The 23,161-nt window shown below is 48.8% G+C and overlaps 1 protein-coding gene across 2 annotated transcripts; it reads right to left on the minus strand.

Annotated features, from left to right (window-relative positions):
* Positions 1 to 5,881: 5,881 nt before the first annotated feature.
* UCHL1 (ubiquitin C-terminal hydrolase L1) lies at positions 5,882 to 21,515 on the minus strand. Of its 2 annotated transcripts, XM_075997757.1 has the most exons (9): positions 21,428 to 21,515; positions 21,326 to 21,337; positions 20,773 to 20,901; positions 16,552 to 16,702; positions 13,940 to 14,025; positions 13,789 to 13,836; positions 12,083 to 12,149; positions 9,847 to 9,905; positions 5,882 to 6,314 (listed from the first exon to the last, which is right to left on the minus strand). In XM_075997757.1, the coding sequence occupies exons 1-9, from the start codon at positions 21,458 to 21,460 to the stop codon at positions 6,228 to 6,230; spliced, it is 672 nt and encodes a 223-aa protein (XP_075853872.1). In that variant the 5' UTR covers positions 21,461 to 21,515; the 3' UTR covers positions 5,882 to 6,227. The 2 variants fall into 2 exon arrangements, with proteins under 2 accessions (XP_075853872.1, XP_075853873.1); XM_075997758.1 differs by lacking the exon at positions 21,326 to 21,337 and having other exon boundaries at positions 21,428 to 21,475.
* Between the last annotated feature and the right edge of the window lie 1,646 nt (positions 21,516 to 23,161).

Below are 23,161 nucleotides of genomic sequence, written 5' to 3' on the forward strand. Positions count from 1 at the left end.
CTGCACCTTTCCGGTCACCTCTGGGACAGCAGCTGTCACAACGGGGCGGATGAGAAGGGCTGCTCGTGTTCTTTCCCGCTCCTCGACGACACGCATGAGTTGTGCAGATGCTCTGCGCAGCCACGCCCGTCACTAGGGCTTATTTTCGGGGTAGGGCTTCTATGGCGCACATGCTTAGAAATCCTGCTGGGCCTTATTTTATGGGTAGGTCTTATTTTCGGGGAAACACAGAATTTCCCGATAAGGTCACGCTCGCAGATTCTAGGAGCTAGCACTGGACACAGCTTTTTGGAGAACACAATTCAACCCACCGTAACGTCATACCTATATACGATTGTCTTCTTAGGTAAGAAGCTAATTACAATCGACGCTAACACGTATCAGAGCCTTATTGGGGCAACACGCTAAGCACTTTGCAAGCATTATTTCAAGGCACGCTCCACCCACCCCGTGCACCTCTCCTCAGCTACCCAAATACCCAGTTTCCATCACTGTCCCTTCTGGCGAAGAGAATAGCATTTCAGAGTTTCTGCCCCTGATGAATAAAGCAGCAGGTTGCACAGTCAGGAAGAATCCCCAATCCCAGACAATCTCTGGCGGGACCTGTTTGGTCACTTTCCGGAGCTGTACTGCCAGAGTCACCCCTGGTAATTCCAACTTTGGGATCTGAGAAACGCAAACCCTGACACCAGGCTCTTTTTGAAAAAAGACGATCTCTCTAGCAAATTCCCTTGAGCAAAAAAAAAAAAAAAAAAAAAAAAAGAAAGAAAAGAAAAATTAGAAAAGTCCTATCACGGCTTTTGGCTAAAGTCGAGGCTCAGCTGTGCGCGTTCATCTGTGGCTGTTGGCTACAGTCGAGGCTCCTACCGAAGTGGTTCAAACAGGCGCTCCGTCTGCCAAGAGACAAGCAAGAAGAAGCAAGAGAGGCCAGAAGCAGAACAGCAGGGACCTGTCTCCCCAGGGGTTCAGGAAGAGGGGGGCGTGTATTCTCCTACAAAGGAAGCACTCGAGGATACAATGGGTGAGTATTGTCAATAGAATCCCAGTAATAAATGCAACAGTTACTCACCAGACTCTCCACTATGGCCAAGCAATGCACTGGACTTTACTATGTTTCTTTTTTTTTTTTTTTTTTTTTTTTTGAGACAGAGTCTAACTTTGTTTCCCAGGCTAGAGTGAGTGCCGTGGCGTCAGCCTAGCTCACAGCAACCTCAAACTCCTGGGCTCAAGCCATCTTCCTGCCTCAGCCTCCCGAGTAGCTGGGACTACAGGCATGCACCACCATGCCCGGCTCATTTTTTCTATATCTATTAGTTGGCCAATTAATTTCTTTCTATTTATAGTAGAGACGGGGGTCTCGCTCTTGCCCAGGCTAGTTTCAAACTCCTGACCTGGAGCAATCTACCCGCCTCGACCTCCCAGAGTGCTAGGATTATAGGCGTGAGCCACCACGCCTGGCCTGTTTCATTTTTTTTTTACAAGTCTCCTGTGACTATAACCATCTCTGTTTCTCTTTGCTTATTTGCCTTTGCCCTCATTCTCTCCTACTCCGAAATGACATTCTTCAATGCTAAAAAGCAATACGGTAGCCTGTGGTGATGGACTCACATCCTAATAGCTTCCTGATCAAAAAAGAAAAAGAGGCTGGGCGTGCGGTGGCTCACACCTGTCATCCTAGCACTCTGGGAGGCCGAGGCGGGCGGATCCTTTGAGTTTAGGAGTTCAAGACCAGCCTGAGCAAGAGTGAGACCCCCGTCTCTACTAAAAAAAAAAAAAAAAAAAAAAATAGAAAGAAATTAGCTGGACAACTAAAAAAATATATATATTTATATAAAATATTTAAAAAATATATAAAATATATATATAAAATTAGCCAGGCATGGTGGGGCATGCCTGTAGTCCCAGCTACTCAGGAGGCTGAGGCAGGAGGATTGCTTGAGCCCAGGAGTTGGAGGTTGCTGTGAGCGAGGCTGACGCCACGGCACTCACTCTAGCCTGGGCAACAGAGTGAGACTCTGTCTCAAAAAAAAAAAAAAAAAAGAATTATTTATTTCCAGCCCCTGATTGAAAAATTCCAAGAAAGATCTAAAATTGGGTCATAGGAAGCCGGTGGGGCAGGGCATAGTAGTGATTGGCCCAATTTGGGTCAAGTGTTCAAAGAAATGAGGTCTGTTATAGAGAGAATTTAAGGGTGCTGGGCCTTACTAAGAACACAAAGGAAATCCAATTTTCTAACTCATTTATTTATAACCTCTTTCCCCCAGGGCCCAGTCTATCCATAAACTTTGTTAAAAGTTGAAACTCCTATCCATGTTATATAGAGAAAATGTGAGTAGCAAACAGTTCTTATATTACGCGACACATTAGGAGCAGTGACTTTTTAAAACATGATTTCTTTTTATTAAATGAACGATTAGTAAAAGATTAACGTGCTTTTTTATATAAAGGAATCCTGGTAGGCTTTCCTGAGATTGATCGCAAAGGTTTTTTTGTTCCTAAAATTTTTGTTGAGTAAAATAGAAATTTTTATTGCCTAAGGATCTTGGTATGAAAGAGAACAATAAACCGTTTAACCTCTGTTTAACCTTTCCTAGCGTGTTTATTTAGACAGCCTGTCGATGTTGACACGATTCACCCAAGAATGTAACCCAGGTTACGTATACTTAGATATAATTTATTTACAGATCCGTAGAACTTTGGTTGCCTCTATGACAGACTTTAAGAAAAATAAACTGAACGGGCAACAGCTTTCATCAGATAGTGTCAACATACAAAAGTAATAACAAAACTGAGACAATTCCAACCCTTAACAACTTTGTTTCCCCAACTCAAGGATTTGACCAACAGTCAAACAAGGAGATATTTATTAGAACCCAGATATGGATAACGTAAGCCCACTAAACCTTTACATCAAAATCTCACCCATTTCTCCAACTTTAATATCAATAATCCCATCAAAATCAAAATAAAACCAACCGAAACCTTATTTTGTTTTGCAAAAACTACAATCTTGCAGCAGCGTTGGCGGAATGAAAATTCTAGAACGATTTACCTTTCCCAGCACATGGGCTACAAAAAGCTCAAATACCGGGCCGGGCACTGTGGCTCACGCCTGTCATCCCAGCACTCTGGGAGGCCGAGGCGGGAGGATCGCTCAAGGTCAGGAGTTAGAAACCAGCCTGAGCAAGAGCGACACCCCCATCTCTACTAAAAATAGAAAGAAGTTAATTGGCCAACTAAAAATATATAGAAAAAATGAGCAGGGCGTGGTGGTGCAATGCCTGTAGTCCCAGGTACTCGGGAGGCTGAGGAAGGAGGATCGCTTGAGCCCAGGAGTGTGAGCGAGGCTGACGCCACAGTACTCACTCTAGCCTGGGCAACAGGGTGAGGCTCTGTCTCAAAAAAAAAAAAAAAAAAAGCTCAAATACCCTGACTTTTTCAAAGTACCAGGGCTAAATCCCACAGCCCTTGGAACTTGGGGGGAAACACTTAAAATCGTAAGCCCAGGGGGACATGAGCTATGTCTAGCATTTCCCCATCACGGATCTCAGACATTCAGCTAAGGGTTATTTCAGAGACGGCCAGGTCTGTTTCCGGCTTAATCCTAAACCAAACGCCTTTGGGGCCGCCCACCTAAATAAATGCCAGGGTCCTCCACAGCACCATGACGTCCCTCTTTCTTGTCCCCTTCTCCCCACGGATGCTCTCCTCTGGTTTGCAGGCAGCCTTTCTGCCCAGGGGGAACCCCTGTGTGTACCGGTCCCAAAAGCCGGGGTGAAGTTTCCCCACGACCAAGCTAGCCCGCTCCCCTGCAGCCCCTGGGAGGGAGGACAGTCGAGTCCGACAGTTGAAACATAACAGGAAAGCAGCTCCTCTCGGTTCCTGCAGCAGGAAACAGCTCCCAGCGCCAAGACCAACTCCGCCGCCAAGACCCCAGTCATCCGGAGTTTGACATTCTCTGTTTAATGCCACTGCTACTGAAGAAATAACGCTTTGCAAAAAAAAAAAACACACAAAAAACACGCCGCGTCTAACATCCATCCTGTTCGGCACAGAACCTCTATAGCAAACACAGAGACCTTTGTCCCTGCACATGCTGGACAAAGACCTCCAGTTATAATAAACCTCCTCTCATTTGGGACCTGCCAATCAATCCAAAAAAAAAAAAAAAAAACACACAGAAAAATAAACGCAAGACTTTTTAGAACGTCGAAAACACAGATCCAGACCAAAGAGCAATCTATTCGGCCCAATGTTTTGTCTCTGAGAGTGGAAACTTAGTAGCGAATGGTTCAAGGAATTTATGTGGTTGCCCGTCACGGTGAGGTAGTGATTGGGCCTCAACTATCTCTAACTGACCTTAACCGCTTAGGGACCGCACTCACCGGCCGAGACCCCTCGCCCACGGCCGGCACTCGAGGTCCCCACGGTGGTCTGTGCTGTGCATGGATGGCGCGTCCGTCTCGCTCTTGTGTGACGAGGAAAGCTTGGAGGCACCGAGAGCTTGTTTGACTTCACAAGAGGCTTTACTTGCATGTAAATATCAGAACAGGTAACACAGACATGTATGTTCTCATGACGTTATTTTTAAATGTTCCCAGTTTTATTTTGATGCGTGAAAAACTCGAAAAGTCATACCACGGCTGTCGGCTAAAGTTTGACGCCCCGGCCGTGCGCGTTCATCTAACAATTTCCTAGTATACGATTAATACGATTAATTCCACCATTGAAAGGCAGGGTTTTTACCAGACATAGAACGGATTATGTACAATCAATTATATGTAGGATAATGCCCGATTCAAAATGGCAGCAGAGGAAGCATTCCTTCACAGTGAACTTGTGATTTGAAATCCTGACTGTTCATTCCTATTTATCATCGTGAAAAAAATAAGTAGAACTTGACCAAAACGATGAATGGGCCAACAAGCAACCCTCAGTGTGCAGTGTCAGCTGTGGCCAGCCTAGATTCTGGACTGCTGCTTTCCGTGGGCGGATCATTTGAGCTCAGGAGTTCAAAACCAACCTGAGCAAGATCGAGGCCCCGTTTCTACTATAAATAGAAATTAATTGACCAACTAATATATATAGAAAAAATGAGCCGGGCATTGGTGGCGTATGCCTGTAGTTCCAGCTACTCGGGTGGAGGCTGAGGCAGGAGGATCGCTTGAGCCCAGGTGTTTGAGGTTGCTGTGAGCTAGGCTGACGCCAAGGCACTCACTCTAGCCTGGGCAACAAAGTGAGAATCTGTCTCAAAAAAAAAAAAAAAATTTTTTTTGACATTAGGCTGGGTGCAGTGGCTCATGCCTGTAATCCTAGCACTCTGGGAGGCCGAGGTGGGCAGATGGCTCAAGGTCAGGAGTTCGAAACCAGCCTGAACAAGAGCGAGACACCGTCTCTATTAAAAATAGAAAGAAATTCATTGGCCAACTAAAAATATATAGAAAAAATTAGCCGGGCATGGTGACACATGCCTGTAGTCCCAGCTACTCGGGAGGCTGAGGCAGGAGGATCGCTTGAGCCCAGGAGTTTGAGGTTGCTGTGAGCTAGGCTGACACCACGGCACTCTAGCCAGGGTAACAGAGTGAGTCTCTGTCTTAAAAAAAAAAAAAAATTTAAACATTAATTTCTTTTCCATCAGAAACTCAGTCAAAAATAAAATTAAAAAAAAAAAACATTAATTTCTACAGGTACACATTGGGAATATAAATGCACAGGGAAAAAAAAATCCAGAGACACATTAAACCCCTATGTTTATGCTAATTTTCTTAGCTGTGATCCGTGAGGTGCCTATATGGAAAACATTTTTAGATCCCTATAAAAATAATTTGAGATCACCCGGGAGAAAGGCGAAAGAAAATGAGCACAGGGTTTCAGGCTCGTCTCTTGTCAGCAGAAAAGATTTATTATTCCTTGTAAGGACAAACGATTAAACCACATCCAAGGGGGGCTTCACTTACAGACACAAACCAAAGTGGCCACGGAAAGCCTCAGATATCCAGGTACGAGACAGACGTTGGGGGGGGGGGGAGGCTTTGACGCCATGTGAGGCTGAGGCCAGGCCGGGCTTGATGGACAGCACGTGCTGGGGTGTGGCGAGGGGAAGAGCTTGTCTGCAGGACGGCTGTGTTTCACAAACACCGGAGCATTCTAGACTGCTGGGGAGGTATATATATCCTCGCGGTGAAGGAAGGGGGCCGGGAAGAGAGCCGAGTCCCTCCCGCGGGGCACTAGGCTGCCTTGCAGAGGGCCACGGCAGAGAAACGGACCTCCCCCTGCTCACGCTCCGTGAATTCTCTGCAGACCTTGGCCGCATCCTGGAAAAGGAGGAAGGTCGTTAACATCCAGACGACATGGCGAGGCAGGGCGCGGCGGCTCACGCCTGTCATCCCACCCTGCACTCTGGGAGGCCCAGGCGGGAGGATGGCTCTCAAGTTCAGGAGTTCCAGACCAGCCTGAGCCAAGAGCGAGACCCCGTCACTACTAAATATAGAAAGGAAATTAATTGGCCAACCAAAAATATATAGAGAAAAAATTATCCGGGCATGGTAGCGCATGCCTGTAGTCCCGGCTACTCGGGAGGCTGAGGCAGGAGGATCGCTTGAGCCCAGGAGTCGGAGGTTGCTGTGAGCTAGGCTGATGCTATGGCACTCACTCTAGCCCGGGCAACAGAGTGAGACTCTGTCTCAAAAAAAAAAAAAAAAAGCAAACTAAAGGGAATCAAGATTGGCATCTGAATTTTATCTATAAGAGCTTTCAATATATGATTAACGGCCGGGCGCGCTCTAGCCCGGGCAACAGAGTGAGACTCTGTCTCAAAAAAAAAAAAAAAAGCAAACTAAAGGGAATCAAGATTGGCATCTGAATTTTATCTATAAGAGCTTTCAATATATGATTAACGGCCGGGCGCGGTGGCTCACGCCTGTAATCCTAGCACTCTGGGAGGCCGAGGCAGGCGGATTGCTCAAGGTCAGGAGTTCAAAACCAGCCTGAGCGAGACCCCGTCTCTACTATAAAAATAGAAAGAAATCAATTGGCCAACTAATATATATATATAAAAAAATTATCCGGGCATGGTGGCTCATGCCTGTAGTCCCAGCAACTCGGGAGGCTGAGGCAGGAGGATCGCTTGAGCCCAGGAGATTGAGGTTGCTGTGAGCTAGGCTGACGCCACGGCACTCACTCTAGCCTAGGCAAGAAAGCGAGACTCTGTCTCAAAAAAAAAATAAAATAAAATAAAAAAAAAAAAAAGAAATATGATTAACGTCCCAGACCTTCCCCCTTCCCCAAATCAACTTCCCTATAGGACTCAGCATTGATTTCTACAGTAAGGGAAGAGAAAACTGATCTTTCTCAACAGACGACGTGCAAAGAGTGACATCTTGCATTCAAGTTTAGGGTACGTACTTGGGTTAAGTTTATATATTTTCTCACCAGTTTAACAATCATTTAAGGTGACATTCAGAAAACCTATATAACATCTTTAACCATACAGAACCAGCCTCACCAAGGATAAGAACCTAACTACGGAAGATGCTGGTTGAATGTAATTAGAATCTCACTTAATTCTATAGGAGATTTTAATCATAATTAAAAAAAAAAAAAAAAGGTTTTCCTTCCCTGCACCTAAAATCCTACTCACGTGACAGTGTTAGGCTCCTAAGGTGGGGCACGTTTCTCGGTATTAGCATGTTAGTTAGGTATGAGTTAGCATGTGCCTTCAAAGCTCTAGTAGAAAGAGCAAGGTCTTCCCCACAAAGGGATCGAAGACCAGAAATTCTGCTTCTGCTTACTCTCTTCCACAAGTGAATTCTGACTCTCTCATGAAACACCCCCTGCATCCCGCCGCTCCAGATCTATTCTTCATTCCTGATCATTTTTTTTTTTTTTCTTTGAGACAGAGTCTCACTCTGTCGCCCCGGCTAGAGTGAGTGCCGTGGCGTCAGCCTCGCTCACAGCAACCTCCAACTCCTGGGCTCAAGTGATCCTCCTGCCTCAGCCTCCTCCCGAGTAGCTGGGACTACAGGCATGTGCCACCACGCCTGGCTAATGTTGTGTGTATATATATATATATATATATATATATATGTTGGCCAATTAATTTCTTTCTATTTTTAGTAGAGAAGGGGTCTTGCTCTTGCTCAGGCTGGTCTCGAACTCCTGGCCTTGAGCGATCCTCCCACCTTGGCCTCCCAGAGTGCTAGGATGACAAGTGTGAGACACCACGCCCGGCCTCACTGTTTAGGTTTGAATCACGTCTCTGCCTTCAAGTCCACGCTCTTGGGGCATCATTCAACCTCTTTACACCTGAATTTCCTCACCTGTAAAATGGAGATGACCACACAGACCTAACTGTGTCATCAGAAAAATTCTACAAATGACATAAAATCAGTTAGAACAGCATTGAGCACAGGGCTCAGCAAACAGCTGTCTGTGAGGCCAAATCCAGCCTACTGCCTGTTTTTGTGGAAAAAAAAAAGTCTTGGCTCAACACACGGATTCATTTAGATCCCGTCCACAGGCTGCTCTGGAGTTGGAACAGCAGAATTGAAGCTGGGCGACAAACACAGCCACATGCCACCCAAGGCCTAAAACACTTCCTAACTGGCTCTTCACGGAAAACCCTTGCCTGGTCTGCACTCAGCGAGCTCCCCAAAGCGAATTAGCTATCATCACAAATGGGGCAGCTGACCCTCAACAGCGTTTTGTGTTTTATCACAAAGGAGCAATCTGCCTTTATAGCCGTGTTTCCCCGAAAACAAGACAGGGCCTTATATTTATTTTGCCTCAAGAAGACACCCTAGGGCTTATCTTCAGGGGATGTGTTTTTTTGTTTTTGTTTTGTTTTTTTGTTTTTTTAAGGACGGTACAACCATCTACACTGATTCAAATAGAGTGAAGTCGTCTTCTTCTGGAACATCATCCTCACTCTCCAAACCCTGAATCCCATCCTGAATGTCTTGCGACTCTGTTTCCTTTAGAACCACTGGCCCCGATCTCTCCTGTGGAGCACTAGAGCTCTCACGGGGCGGATGAGAAGGGCTGCTCGTGTTCTTTCCCGCTCCGCGACGACACGCATGGGTTGTGCAGATGCGCTGCGCAGCCACGCCCGTCACTAGGGCTTATTTTCGGGGTAGGGCTTCCATTGCACAAATGCTTAGAAATCCTGCTAGGGCTTATTTTATGGCTTGGTCTTACTTTCGGGGAAACACCGTAACAGCAAATTGATTAAGCTCCGGAGACTCATTTTTAGGGTAAAGGGGCCTGGAGTCGTCTACCAAATTCCTGTCCAGAGTCAAGAGGGGACCCCGGGCCTTACAGTTCTGGTCAGGCATGCTTTGAATCTGCTTCTCTCCTTCTGTTTAATAGCAAACCACGAGGGAAGAAAACACCCCCGAGTTTCACCGCCTAAACAAAATCCCTGTCTACGATCCCTGCCTGCCCAAATCCAGCAATGTTAGAGGGATTAGGAGAGGCTCTGGCTGCTGTTTTGTGAGCGTTCAGCTGTGATGTCACCTGGCAGGAGGACAATGGTCACCCTTAACCCCACAAGGAAAACAAAGCCATGGCTTCCGGGCTCGCTCTCACGGTGGACTCAAGACAGCACACGAAGCGGATTAGTCAAGGCTTCTCTGGAGGACCCTGTTCAAAAACCACTTGCGATAAAAGAAGGTGGATGGAATTACTAAGACGGTCTTTTAAGCCCCAAAGATAACCCTAACCCTAAAGAGCGCCGAGAGCCTGGACAATAGGCGCCGGCTGTGCCGGAAGAGTGTTGGCCACGTGGAACACGAAATGTAGCCAGAGCAACGTGGGCCTTAGTATAAAGAGACGCATTCGAAAACTTACCTGCAGCAGGTGGTCCTCTGAACTGGCCCCGTGGTTCACGGGAAAGGGCATCCGTCCATCTGTAACAAGGAAGCCGGGCAGGTCAGTTTCCTCTGCACCTTTGCCTGGTTCCTGTCCCAGCCCCACAGGGGAGGTTTTATCTTATCTTATTTTTTATTTATTTATTTTGAGACAGTCTCCTCGCTTTGTTGCCCAGGCTAGAGTGAGTGCCGTGGCGTCAGCCTCGCTCACAGCAACCTCCAACTCCTGGGCTCAAGAGATCCTCCTGCCTCAGCCTCCTCCCTGGTAGCTGGGACTACAGGCATGCGCCACCATGCCCAGCTAATTTTTTTCTATATGTATTAGTTGGCCAATTAATTTCTTTCTATTTATAGTAGAGACGGGCGTCTCACTCTTGCTCAGGCTGGTTTCGAACTACTGACCTCGAGCGATCCGCCCGCCTCGGCCTCCCAGAGTGCTGGGATTACAGGGGAGGTTTTAGATTCTTCCAAATGCCACCACCAGACCCACGAAAGGAAGCCTGGGTATGAAGCAACAGGCTGCAGAGGAGGGTCAAGCATTCCTTGATATTCACCCCGAGCAATTCTAATCTACAATTATTAGGATGATTGCCGCAAGCTCGGTTCAGCTCCACCAAAAGAGAGGGGCTGGTTGGTGCCCCATCTCCCCGGGAGGGACCACAGAGCAGCAATCAGGGGCAAGCTCTGACAGGGAGCTTGGGTACAGGAAAAGTAGAGGCAAGAAGGATTTCACTGCCCTCCACCGACTGCAGATTGCCCCCAAGTCTCCTCTGCCCTGTAAGCCCACAGGGAGCCTGTTCTCAAACGTGAGGCAACAATGTTGCAAGTCTTCACCATTAATATGAAAGGGATGAAACTTATAAGCTGGATCGTCTTTCTTGATGTCATAAACCAGTTAAACAGAGGCTGGGCGAGGTGGCTCACGCCTGTCATCCTAGCACTCTGGGAGGCCGAGGCGGGAGGACCGCTCCAGGCCAGGAGTTCGAGACCAGCCTGAACAAGATCGAACCCTGTCGCTACTAAAAATAGAAAGAAAATTAATTGGCCAATTAAAAATATATATATATATTTTAAAAAAAAATTAGCCGGGCATGGTGGTGCATGCCTGTAGTCCCAGCTACTCGGGAGGAGGCTGAGGCAGGAGGATCACTTGAGCCCAGGAGTTTGAGGTTGCTATGAGCTAGGCTGACACCAGGGCACTCTAGCCCGGGCAACAGAGTGAGACTCTGTCTAAATAAACAAACAAACCAGGCCAGGCCTGGTGGCTCACGCCTGCCATCCTAGCCCTCTGGGAGGCCCAGACGGGAGGACCGCTCAAGGCCAGGAGTTCGAGACCAGCCTGAGCAAGATCGAGACTCCGTCTCTACTAAAAATAGAAAGAAAATTAATTGGCCAACTAAAAAAAAAATATATATATATGTATATAAATAAAATTAGCCGGGCATGGTGGTGCATGCCTGTAGTCCCAGCTACTCAGGAGGCTGAGGCAGGAGGATCGCTTGAGCCCAGGAGTTTGAGGTTGCTGTGAGCGAGGCTGATGCCATGGCACTCACTCTAGCCTGGGCAACAGAGTGAGATTCTGTCTCAAAAATAAATAAACAAAGCAGGTAATAGAAATTACTCCCACATGCCCAAATTCTTTTTACGCAAATGAGGTCATCTTCAGGCACTGACCCTTTTCCCAAAGAACTCTTTACCTGAAAAGGCTGATACTAGAGGATCAGTTGTAGGAGCGGTTGAAAAGAAGAAGTCTGAACAGGCACACCTTCACTGGTTATCAGATTCGTTCTCTTTACTGGGTTGTGACTAAAGCTATTCATTCAGTAGGGTCAGCTGCCTGGGAGGTTGCTCTGGGTTTGATAAGGGGTTAAGCACCCCCTTATGAGAATACCTTCGTTACTGTGGCTTCACAAACAACGATATGGGTAGGGTGGGAAGCAGGTAAGGGATGAGAAATTACCTACTGGGTACAATGCACACTGTTTGGATGATGGTTACACAAAAAGCCCAGACTTCACCGCTATGCAATATATCCATCCATGCGACAAAACTGCACTTGTATCCCCTAAATCTTTCTTTTAAAAAAAAATTTTTTTTAAATTAAAAAAAAAAAAATTGACATGCCAAGTGCCATAAAGTCACATAACAATACGAGAAATGAAGCCCAAGAGAATGCAAGAAGCTACAGTGGGTCCCAAAAATGGAGTGAAACATACCAAGCTCATACAGATGGCCGTCCACGTTGTTAAAGAGAATAAAATGAAAGTTCACTTTGTCGTCTACCTGAAGGGAGCCAAGAAAAAAAAATTTTTTTTTTTTAAAACGAGTACAAGATGAACACGTTAAAGACAGATTATCTTGCAATTCAAGTGAAATATGCTTGAACCAACTTGCTTGCACTTTAAAAAAATCATTATAGCTAGTATTTATATATTTCCAACATGCTCACCCCATTAACGTAGAGACACTAAAACCATCAGAACAACTCCAGGAGGGTGCTATTACAGACTTTTTACGGAGGAGGAAATTGAGGCTTAGGGAAGGTAAGTGTCTCTCGCCCCAGGTCAAGATTAGAAGGCGGCAAGAGCCAACTGCAGTTACAAAGGCACTGCCATCTGGGTTTAGCAGTTGATTCGGAGGTTCTCTTCAGATTTATGGGGCATTTAAGCCTTCTAGAAATTGTCCTTGTGGATATATATCTTATTCTCTGTAACAGTCTGTGAGAAGAACATTTGAAATACTCAGTTACTAGGGGAGGTATATGACACCATCAGACTCCTTTGGGTCTATTTTCCTTTGGGTAAAATACCCAGTAACGGACCAAATGGCAGTTCTACTTTTAGTTCTTCGAGGTTTCCCCACACAACTTCCCGCAGAGGTTGGGAACTAGTTTTCAGTCCCGCCAGCAGTGTGGGAGTGTTCCTATCTGTCCGCATCCACGCCAGTTGTTTGGGGACTTTTTGATAAAGGCCATTCTCACTGGAGTTAAGTGATATCTCATTGTGGTTTCAATTTGCATTTCCCTGATGATTACCGTGTTTCCCGAAAATAAGACCCACCCATAAAATAGGCCCTAGCAGGATTTCTAAGCATTTGTGCAATGGAAGCCCTACCCCGAAAATCAGCCCTAGTGATGGGCGTGGCTATGAAAATCAGCCCTAGTGACGGGCGTGGCTGCGCAGCGCATCTGCACAACCCATGCATGTCGTCGTGGAGCGGGAAAGAACACGAGCAGCCCTTCTCATCCGCCCCGTGAGAGCTCTAGTGCTCCACAGGAGAGATCGGGGGCCAGTGGTTCTAAAGGAAACAGAGTCACAAGACATTCAGGATGGGATTCGGGGTTTGGAGAGTGAGGATGATGTTCCAGAAGAAGATGACAACTTAACTCTATTTGAATCAATGTAGATGGTTGTACCATCCTTAAAAAACAAATAACACATCCTCTGAGAATAAGCCCTTGGGTGTCTTTTTGAGGAAAAATAAATATAAGACCCTGTCTTATTTTCGGGGAAACACGGTAGAGATGTTGAGCATTTTTTCATACGTTTGTTGGCCATCAGTGTATCTTCTTTTGAAAATTTCCTGCTCATATCTTCTGCCCGCTTTTTAATGGGGTTGTTTGATTTTTTTTTCTTACTGATTTCCCTGAGTTCTTCATAGCTTCTAGGTATCAGCCCTTTACTGGATGTATATAGCATGGGAATATTTTCTCCCATGGGTCTGTCTGAATTTACTGAAGACTATTTCAGCTACCGGTGAGATTTCTGAAAAGCCGTTTTCACCAACAGGTCTAGCCAAACCATTATCTGGGTACAGTTCTCTGGTGTTAGTCGGCCTTGGGTGGACAACATTCGCCTGCGCACACTTCAGTGGAAACACAGCCCCAGGGTGCAGCCTGGCTCCGATTTGCATTTGCATTTACCAGACATTGGCCCTCCTGTGCCACAGCGTCATGGGCTGCCTGTATGGCCTGCAAAAAAAAAAAAAAAAAAAAAAAAGAAAAGAAAATAATTAGCACGAAGATCTCCAGAGTTATTTAAAAGCGACACACTCTGGAAGTTGTATCTTCCTACCTCGTTCTTTTCAAAGCATTTTGCTCTATCTTCCGGAGACATCTTCTCTGTTTCAGAAAGAAACTGTTTCAGGACTGATCCATCCTCTTTAAAAAAAACATATATATATATGCATGTATTAATATACGTAAAATGATACAAATATGCGCACATCTATTGCTGGCTTAAGCCTTTGCACAGCTAGTCACATAAATAACCTGAATCTCCACCATGACCTCCAAGATGAGGACCAGCTGTCCCTTCCTCCCTAGCCTATTCTTCCAGCAACTCCCTGCTCAGCTACTACATTTGAGCCCTCAGAAAGCCCTCTCCCCCTTCTCCGGCGTGGCCAGCTCTTCCTTGCCTCTGCTCTCTGCCACAGCCCACCCCTTTCCCCTCCCGCCCCAAACCCATCTCTCAAATCTCTTATCACTTTTTTTTGTTTTTTGAGACAGAGTCTCACTCCGTTGCCTAGCCTAGCTCACAGCAACCTCAAACTCCTAGGCTCGAACAATCCTCCTGCCTCAGCCTCCCAGCTAATTTTTTCTATATATTTTCAGTTGTCCAGCTAATTTCTATTTTTTTTTTTAAAGTAGAGACGGGGTCTCGCTCTTGCTCACTCAGGCTGGTTTTGAACTCCTGAGTTTGAGCGATCCTCCCGCCTCGGCCTCCCAGAGTGCTGGGATGACAGGCGTGAGCCACCGCGCCCGGCCTCTTATCACTTTCTTACAGCACTAACCCATTTGTAACAAACACTTGTGAGACTATTAGTGCCATAAAGGCAGGGGCTGCCTTGTCTATCGCTGGATCTATAGCGCCTAACAATGTGCAATTAACATCCATCATATGCATGAGGCTACAGTCTGTCTCATTCTTATTTGACAATAGTTCCCAAACCAAGATTTTTATTTATTTTTATTTTTATTTTTTTTTTGAGACAGTCTCACTCTGCTGCCTGGGCTAGAGTGCCGTGGCATCAGCCTGGCTCACAGCAACCTCCAACTCCCGGGCTCAAGCGATCCTCCTGCCTCAGCCTCCCCAGTAGCTGGGACTACAGGCATGCGCCACCATGCCCGGCTAATTTTTTCTATACATTTTTAGTTGGCCAATTAATTTCTATTTTTAGTAGAGACGGGGGTCTCGCTCTTGCTCAGGCTGGTCTCAAACTCCTGACCTTGAGAGATCCTCCCGCCTCCCAGAGTGCTGGGATCACAGGCGTGAGAGCCACCGCGCCCGGCCACTGCCGTCTATGTTTATAAATAAAGTCTGACGGGAACACAGCCACCTCTGCTGGGTAACATCCAACCACATCTACGGCTGCTTTTGTGCTACAGGGCAGAGTCCATTTGGCCCTCAAAGCCTAAAAGATTTACTTTCTGGACTTTTAAGAAAGTTTGCTGGCCGTTGGTCTAAATCACACACAATGGCCGATGGTTCAATGTTATCTGAACATGTTTATTTCATTGCTGTGAAGTATACAGCTCACAACCATGAGAGCTCACACTCGTGTCTCTTATATCCCCCCCCCCATGGCATCCACCAGAAGTGAGCTAACACCCTTGACTTTGCTCACAGATGTCAGTTCAAGGCTTCCACCTGCTGCTACCTCTCCCAGCAGGAATTTGCACTGTGAGCAGCTGCTATAAAGCTGCTTCGGTCCTCCTGTTGCATATGAACCATTAAAGACAACTACCGTGTTTCCCCGAAAATGAGACCTGCCCATAAAACAAGCCCTAGCAGGATTTCTAAGCATTTGCACAATAGAAGCCCTACCCCGAAAATAAGACCCAATGATGGGCGTGGCTGTCGTCTCGGAGCGGGAAAGAACACGAGCAGCCCTTCTCATCCGCCCCATGAGAGCTCTAGTGCTCCACAGGAGAGATCGGGGCCAGTGGTTCTAAAGGAAACAGAGTCGCAAGACATTCAGGATGGGATTCGGGGTCTGGAGAGTGAGGATGATGTTCCAGAAGAAGACGACTTCACTCTATTTGAATAAACGTAGATGGTTGTACTGTACTTAAAAAAAAAAAAACACACATCCCCTGAAAATAAGCCCTAGGGTGTCTTCTTGAGGAAAAATAAATATAAGGCCCCGTCTTAATTTTTGGGGAAACACGGCAGATGTCTCATTGTTGAGGTTTTCTGGCTTGAGACCATCTCCAATTCTCCTGCATTGTTGGGAGCTACTGAGTAGGAGCGAGTGAGAATTGCCGCGCTGACCAGCCCTCAAGTGTCCTTCCTTTATTTCAGAGCCCCTGAAGCTGTGAGCGAAGGAATCGTGTGTGCAAAGGGGCCTTAGAACCCGCTCATCGCTGAGACTTCCACTCCACCTGGAACAGCCAAGCCATGCATCCTGGAAAACGGGTCTCCTCCCTTCAAAAGAGAGAGTAGGAATGCACTCAAGGGTCATACCGGCATAGCCGTATGAGGGATCATGCACCCAAGGATCATATCGTAGTAGCCATGACTCAACAAGGTTTACAAAAAAAATTTTTAAGGCAAAGAATTTGTTGGATAGACAGGCCCGGGGGGTGGGGGGGTCTCTGAACCGAGGAGTGACAGCGACCTCTGCCTTCTGAACCCCGAGTCTCGAGTTCACGCCGGGGATGACCCGCCTCAAAACCCACGCGTACCGAAGTCCAGCTTGTCCCGATTATTGGCCACGGCGTGGATGAGTCCGATCGTACCGCAGGAGTTCCCCAGGGTCTGCTTCATGAAGTACACTTTAGGACTGACTTGCTGTCCCTTCAGTTCTTCTATCTGCTTTTTCCTGAAGTTCTCATGCTGGGAAGGTAGAAGACATTTCTATCTACAGTACATCTCAAAGTGAAAACACAGAGAGCTAAATAGACGGTATAGTACAGGGAGTTCTAGCACCTAGACGGAAACACAAGTGGGATGAGTGAGACTGGGAGCCTGGGTTCTGGGGGCCGGCCAGTGCCCAGAGAAGGGTCTGTCTGTCCCCCCACACCCACGCCAGCCGGCGGGCCTCGGACAGGCTCAGAGACTCCACCCCGGTGCTGCAGTGCAGTGGATTCCTTGGATATCGCCCAAGGCTCTGTCTAGACACCACTGCAACCTTTCAGCGTGGAAAACAGGGTGTCACGAAGCTAGGGAAAAAAAAAACAAAACCAGACCCGTTCATTATTTCCTCCCTTTTAACACTAATGACAACTGTTTCTCACAAAAGCATCCTAATCAAGCTTTGGTCAACTTAGTGCCCAGCACCACCACCGGTCACAGTTTATATTTCACCGTTTTTTTAGAGTTCTGATTTCTATTCTGTCCAGGTATGCTTCTCCTGAAAAACAAAACGGAGCCTCGACTGTTAAAAGGAGCAGGCAAAAGAAATGAACGGTTTTCCCTCTCTCCCCGCTTTTACATCAGGAAGGAAAAAGACAACCAACGGGTCCCCGGTGTTGGGCCGTGATTTGACAAGAGCAAGAGGTGACCACTGGTTTGTCCAGGCCAGCTGGACAGTTTAATTTGAGGACAGAGTAGCAACTGGGGGAGAAGAACCGAGACTGGTAAACAAACGAGTGAGACTAAGAGATAGGACTTCTCCAAAACACCTGCTGGCTTCTTGTACGGTGATTCGGTAAGCCTGTCTGGGTCTTTTACTGACACGGTTTGAAAAGACCTTAAAAGTTGACTTCTCTGTTAAAAGCAGGATGCTAATATGCTGGAGATACACCAGTCTCTCAAAACCAGCAAAATCTGGACAGATCAGAAACATATTTCCATATTCTAGTAGTCCCATGCCATGCTATACGTGGAGCTGGAGTTTAAGCCTGCTCTGGGGCACTGGCAGAGGAATGAGCTCTCTCGTTCCATAAAGTAAACTTAAACTCCAACTAGTAGAACACTCTCACCTCACAGCCCCACCAGACCCACCACCAGATCCAAAGTCACCACCAAAACCTTGTCACTCACTATTAAGAGTTTTCACTTTCTAGCCCAATGTAGATAAAAAAAAAAAATTCTTAAATGGGATAGCACTATCCTTTAGGGGTTGCCTGAGCTCTTTCAGGGAGACACTTCCGTAAATATTTCACTATCACTTAAAAATCGGGGTTTTTAAAAGATGCGGAAACATTCTGCTATGTTTAATGGGAAAAAGGCAAGAAAAACAAAAACTAAAGCGTATAAGTAAATTTTAAAAATAAATAAATAAAAGATGTGGAAACAACCCGAGTGCCCGCCGTCAATACATGAGTGGATTAATAAAATGTGGTGTATGTATACCATGTAGTACTATTCAGCTTTAAGAAACAACGGTGATCTAGCACCTCTTGTATTTTCCTGGTTAGAGCTGGAACCCATTCTACTAAGTGAAGTATCCCAAGAATGGAAAAACAAGCACCACATGTGCTCACCAGCAAATTGGTATTAACTGATCAACACCTAAGTGGACACATAGGAATAACATTTATCGGGTGTCGGGCAGGTGGGGGGAGGAGGGGACGGGTGTATACAAACATAATGAGTGCGATTAGCACCAACTAGGGGATGGACACGCTTGAAGCTCTGACTCGAGGGGGGAGGGAGGGCAAGGGCAATATACGTAACCTTAACACTTGTGCCCCCATAATATGCTGGGGGAAAAAAAAAAAAACAAGCAGTCCATTTAGGATGTCATCACATTTCCTTAGTCAAAATTATACATATCTTCTAAATTAACAGTAGCTCGTTCGGGGTTTGGACACGCTTGAAGCTCTGACTCGAGGGGGTGGGGGAACATGGGCAATATACGTAACCTTAACACTTGTACCCCCATAATACGCTAAAATAAAACGAAAAAAAAAATGAAATTCTGTTCTCATAGGTGCCCCATGTAAAATGAAAGAAAATTAAAAAAGAAATGAAATTCTGAAACAGTGTAATATGGATAAACCTTGAAAATACTATGCCGAATAAGCCAGAGACAAAAGAAAAAACAAAAAAAAACAGTAGCTCGTTCGTAAGTCAACCTAGAAAGACCTCAACTTTTCTTTAAATTGGCTTCGGTGTTTTGCCCAGCAAGCCCTCTGTGTAGCAGACAAGCTCTCTGTACATCTCACAGGTTGAATTGCAGCTAAGGGGGAAGAACTGAGCTCTCTCAAACACAGCCCTTCAAACTAGAACGTTCTCTAGCCAGCCAGCGTTTAAAGGCAAACCGTGCTGCACCACTGCCTCCCAGAGGCCTTGCTTCCCCACGCTGCTCAAAACCTCCGAGTCATCATGGTTGCTCTGATGAAAAAAAAAAAAAACAATCTCGGAGAGATGGCTCAGGCGGAAGACCGGAGACTGATCGGGTCAACAAGGAAGCTGACTTGGCAGCTCCCTTTTGGCCCAAATAAAGGCTTTGACCGTAAAAAAAACCACATCAGCAAGATTATCCTAATAGCTGTGATAAGTGTTTTTTTAATCTCACAATACTCAGCTCATTTAGTAGAAGGCAGGCCTAGAACTTCCTGGACATCTTGGTTTTTAGGCTGTGGATGCTTCTAGAACACCTAGCCTTTCTTAACGCAACGCTCCAGGTGGCCTCACTCTGTTTGGAGTGAGGCTCCAAACAGCTGCCACCCCCTGGGGGGGGGGGCTTTTGCTAAAGCCAATTTCAACCACACACACACCCCCCAGCCAGGGATCAAGGGACAGTTAACAGAAGATAGACAACGCCGCCACGCTAATTACTGGGATGCCATACAATGTGACAAAGAAAACAAATACCCCACCCGTACGTTTTTATATCTGAGGCCCAGTCTTTGAGGTGCATATACCCATGCACACTGGTAGGGGGGAGACTATGAGAAGGGAAATGAGAAGGGTGTTGATGATTGTGCCAATCACCACCTATTTCATTCAGCCACAAGATCAGAAAAGGAAGGTTAAGTGGAGGGAGGTGGTTCCGGCACAGAAACATACAAATGGTTAAGCCTCATAAAAGGAACATTCAAGAGGCTAAAAAACATCAAGGGTGCATGTTGCGGGAAGTGGAGGGGGGGGGGAGAAAAACCCTTAAATCCATCAGAACCCCAGGCGGTGGAGATAGAGAATTGGAGAACCAAATGGTTCGTTTCCCTGTGGTTTAGGCAAGTCCTGCCCCTCCGTTTTACAGCCGGGTGGGGAGTCTGAGAACCAAACAATGAGCTGTCAGGTTCCACCAACCATTTCCGGGAAGGGAGAGCTCAAAACGGCCCAAATTCAAGGGATGTCATGGGTAAAGATGAATTATCTTCCCCAGCTAATTGGGATGATGTAACTGAGGCGCTGCCTCTCTTCCAAATGTATTAAGGCACTCCTGGATGGATGAGCGCGCGGAGGCAGCGAGCACTATCAGAACAGGAGCCCAGGTACCGTTATCAGTAGGTACCCAGCAAGGGCAGGCCCCACCTTTCCCGGGAGGGGCCGGCCCTGTGGCCAGGTGGGGAGGGGAGAGGAAGGGAGCCCTAGATGCCTCGGGTTTGGGGGCAGCGTGCGCCCCCGGGGACCCGCTCACCTGGGGCCCAGGCCGTGCGGACCCGCTGGCCCCGGCTCAGGCCCTACCGACCCGCTCACCTGGGGCCCACGCCCTGCGGAGTCGCTCACCTGGAGCCCCACGCCCTGCGGACCCGCTTGCCCCGGGCCCACGCCCTGCGGACCCCCTCACCCGGGCCCATGCCCTACCGACCCGCTCACCTGGGGCCCAGGCCCTGCGGACCCGCTCGCCCCGGCCGACGCCCTGTGGACCCGTTCACCCGGGGCCCACGCCCTGCGGACCCCCTCACCCGGGCCCACGCCCTGCGGACCTCCTCACCCGGGCCCACGCCCTCCCGACCCGCTCACCTGGGGCCCGGGCCCTACCGACCCGCTCGCCCCGGCCCACGCCCTACCTGCGCGGTGAGGGGGAACAGCAGCAGCAGCGCGCAGGCGGGCGCGGGCACCGAGCCCAGCGTCTCCTCCTCCAGCCCCAGCACGTCCGCGAAGCGCCACTGCCCGGCGACCCCCAGCCGGGCCAGCACCTGCGGGGAGGAGACGAGGCGGCCAGGCCAGGCGCGCGGGGACAGGCGCGTCACGGGGACCTGCCGGGGGCGGCCCGCGCCCCTCCGCACCCCCGCCTCGCCACTCCCACCCCCACCCCAGCGGGCGCAGTGACACAGCACAAAGCGCGGCCCACACGTGGCTCCAGCGAAGCCCGTGTAGACGCGGCCACGCCCTCGGGAGCCCCGCCCGGCTCCGCTCGCAGCGGGGCGCGGCCTCCTCTGTCGCCCCCCGGCCGGTTTCGCAGAGTCACCCCCAAATGCAGGGAGTTGGGGGGGCGCCCGTCCCCCGCCCCGCCGCCTCCGGAGCGCGCAGCTCGGTCACCGCGGACACCTGGGGCCCGGGGCGCTCCCGGGCTGGGGCGGGGGCGGGGGGGGCGGCGGCTGCGCGGCGCCCGCCACTCACTTTGTTCAGCATCTGCAAGGCAAAGCGCACAGACAAAGGACGCGGTCAGTGGAGCCGCCCGGCAGCCTGGCGAGCGCCGCGGCGCCCCGCACCTGCGCTCACCTCCGGGTTGATCTCCATCGGCTTGAGCTGCATCTCGGCGAGCTTGGAGAGCCGCAGGAAAACAGCGCGCGGAGCCGCCCCGGCGCCCGCTATAAAGCGCCGGCCGGGCGCACCGCGCAGCGCGCGCGGGGGGGACCGGGCGCGGGGCCGGGCGCGGGCGGGCGCGGGGCCGGGCGAACCCCCCTGCGCGGCGCATGGTACGGCCGGGCCGCGGGCCCCGCGCGCGCTGAGCTCATCCCGCCGCGGTGCACGGCGCGGGCGCCGCGCCGCCGGGTGCGCCCTGGGCGCAGGGAGCGAGCGGCGGGCATCCTTGGCTGGCACCGTTAATGCCTGGCGACGTTTCTGGAAACCCACCTTTCCGCCCTTCCAGCCACACCCGAAAGCTCGGGCCTGCCTGCGAAGCGGTGGGCAAAAAAACGCACAGGTGCCAAACAGGTGTGGACTGAACGCGGACGGAAACGTAGGGACCCGCGCGTCTCGGGGCAGCGGTTCGCGTATAGCCTGAATCGACGCGTCCTCCCCGTGTTGAGCCGAACCGGTTCCGAGGTTCGTTTTGCGCGGACTACCCGGGACGGAACGCAGCCTGGGGTCTCCACAGACCTTGCTTGGTGACGCTGAAGCGATGTCACCCCAGGGAAGCAGTGGCTGGTCGTGGAGAAGCGCAGAAACCCTGGAAAGTCTTGCAGGACTCCACAGAGAACGTCGGACGCATTAGAAAACAGATCTAGGGGAAAGATAGGTAAGATTTTGTAGGCGAGAGGCCGTGAAGGAAAAGCATTTTTATTTTATTTTTATTTGTTTATTTATTTTTTGAGTCAGAGTCTCACTGTGTTGCCCAGGCTAGAGTGAGTGCCGTGGCGTCAGCCTAGCTCACAGCAACCTCAAACTCCTGGGCTCAAGCCATCCTCCTGCCTCAGCCTCCCGAGTAGCTGGGACTACAGGCATGTGCCACCACGCTCGGCTAACTGTTTCTATATATTTTTAGTTGGCCAATTAATTTCTTTCTATTTTTAGTAGAGACGGGGTCTTGCTCTTGCTCAGGCTGGTTTCGAACTCCTGACCTTGAACAATCCTCCTGCCTCAGCCTCCCAGAGTGCTAGGATGACAGGCGTGAGCCACCTCGCCCCGCCTGGAAAAGCATTTTTAAAGGGAATGGGAGGCCTTGAAAATTAAAATTCCTAGTGCACAGTAGAATACTTTCAATGAAGGAGACAGGGAATGACAACTAAAAACCATTGCTCCTCTCATACTCAAAAGATGGAGAGAAAAGGCATATGCTGAGGAATGAATTAAAAAAGGGGAACCCAAATCTGTAAGAATTATGCCAGGAAAGCTAAACTGTAGAATAAAGTAGGGCTTGCAGAAATACTAAGGAAGCTAAGGAATCAAGAAGCCTGGGTATATTTTAAAATATGCCCCGATGGCCGGGCTCGGTGGCTCAGGCCTGTCATCCTAGCACTCTGGGAGGCCTAGGCGGGCGGATCGCTAGAGGTCAGGAGTTTGAAACCAGCCTGAGCAAGAGTAAGACCCCGTCTCTACTATAAATAGAAAGAAATTAATTGGACAACTAAAAATATATAGAAAAAATTAGCCAGGCATGGTGGCGCATGCCTGTAGTCCCAGCTGCTCGGGAGGCTGAGGCAGGAGGATCGCTTGAGCCCAGGAGTTGGAGGTTGCTGTGAGTGAGGCTGACGCCACGGCACTCACTCTAGCCTGGGCAACAGAGTGAGACTC

Source organism: Microcebus murinus, chromosome 26, assembly GCF_040939455.1.
Source record: "Microcebus murinus isolate Inina chromosome 26, M.murinus_Inina_mat1.0, whole genome shotgun sequence".
Lineage (NCBI taxonomy): Eukaryota > Metazoa > Chordata > Mammalia > Primates > Cheirogaleidae > Microcebus > Microcebus murinus.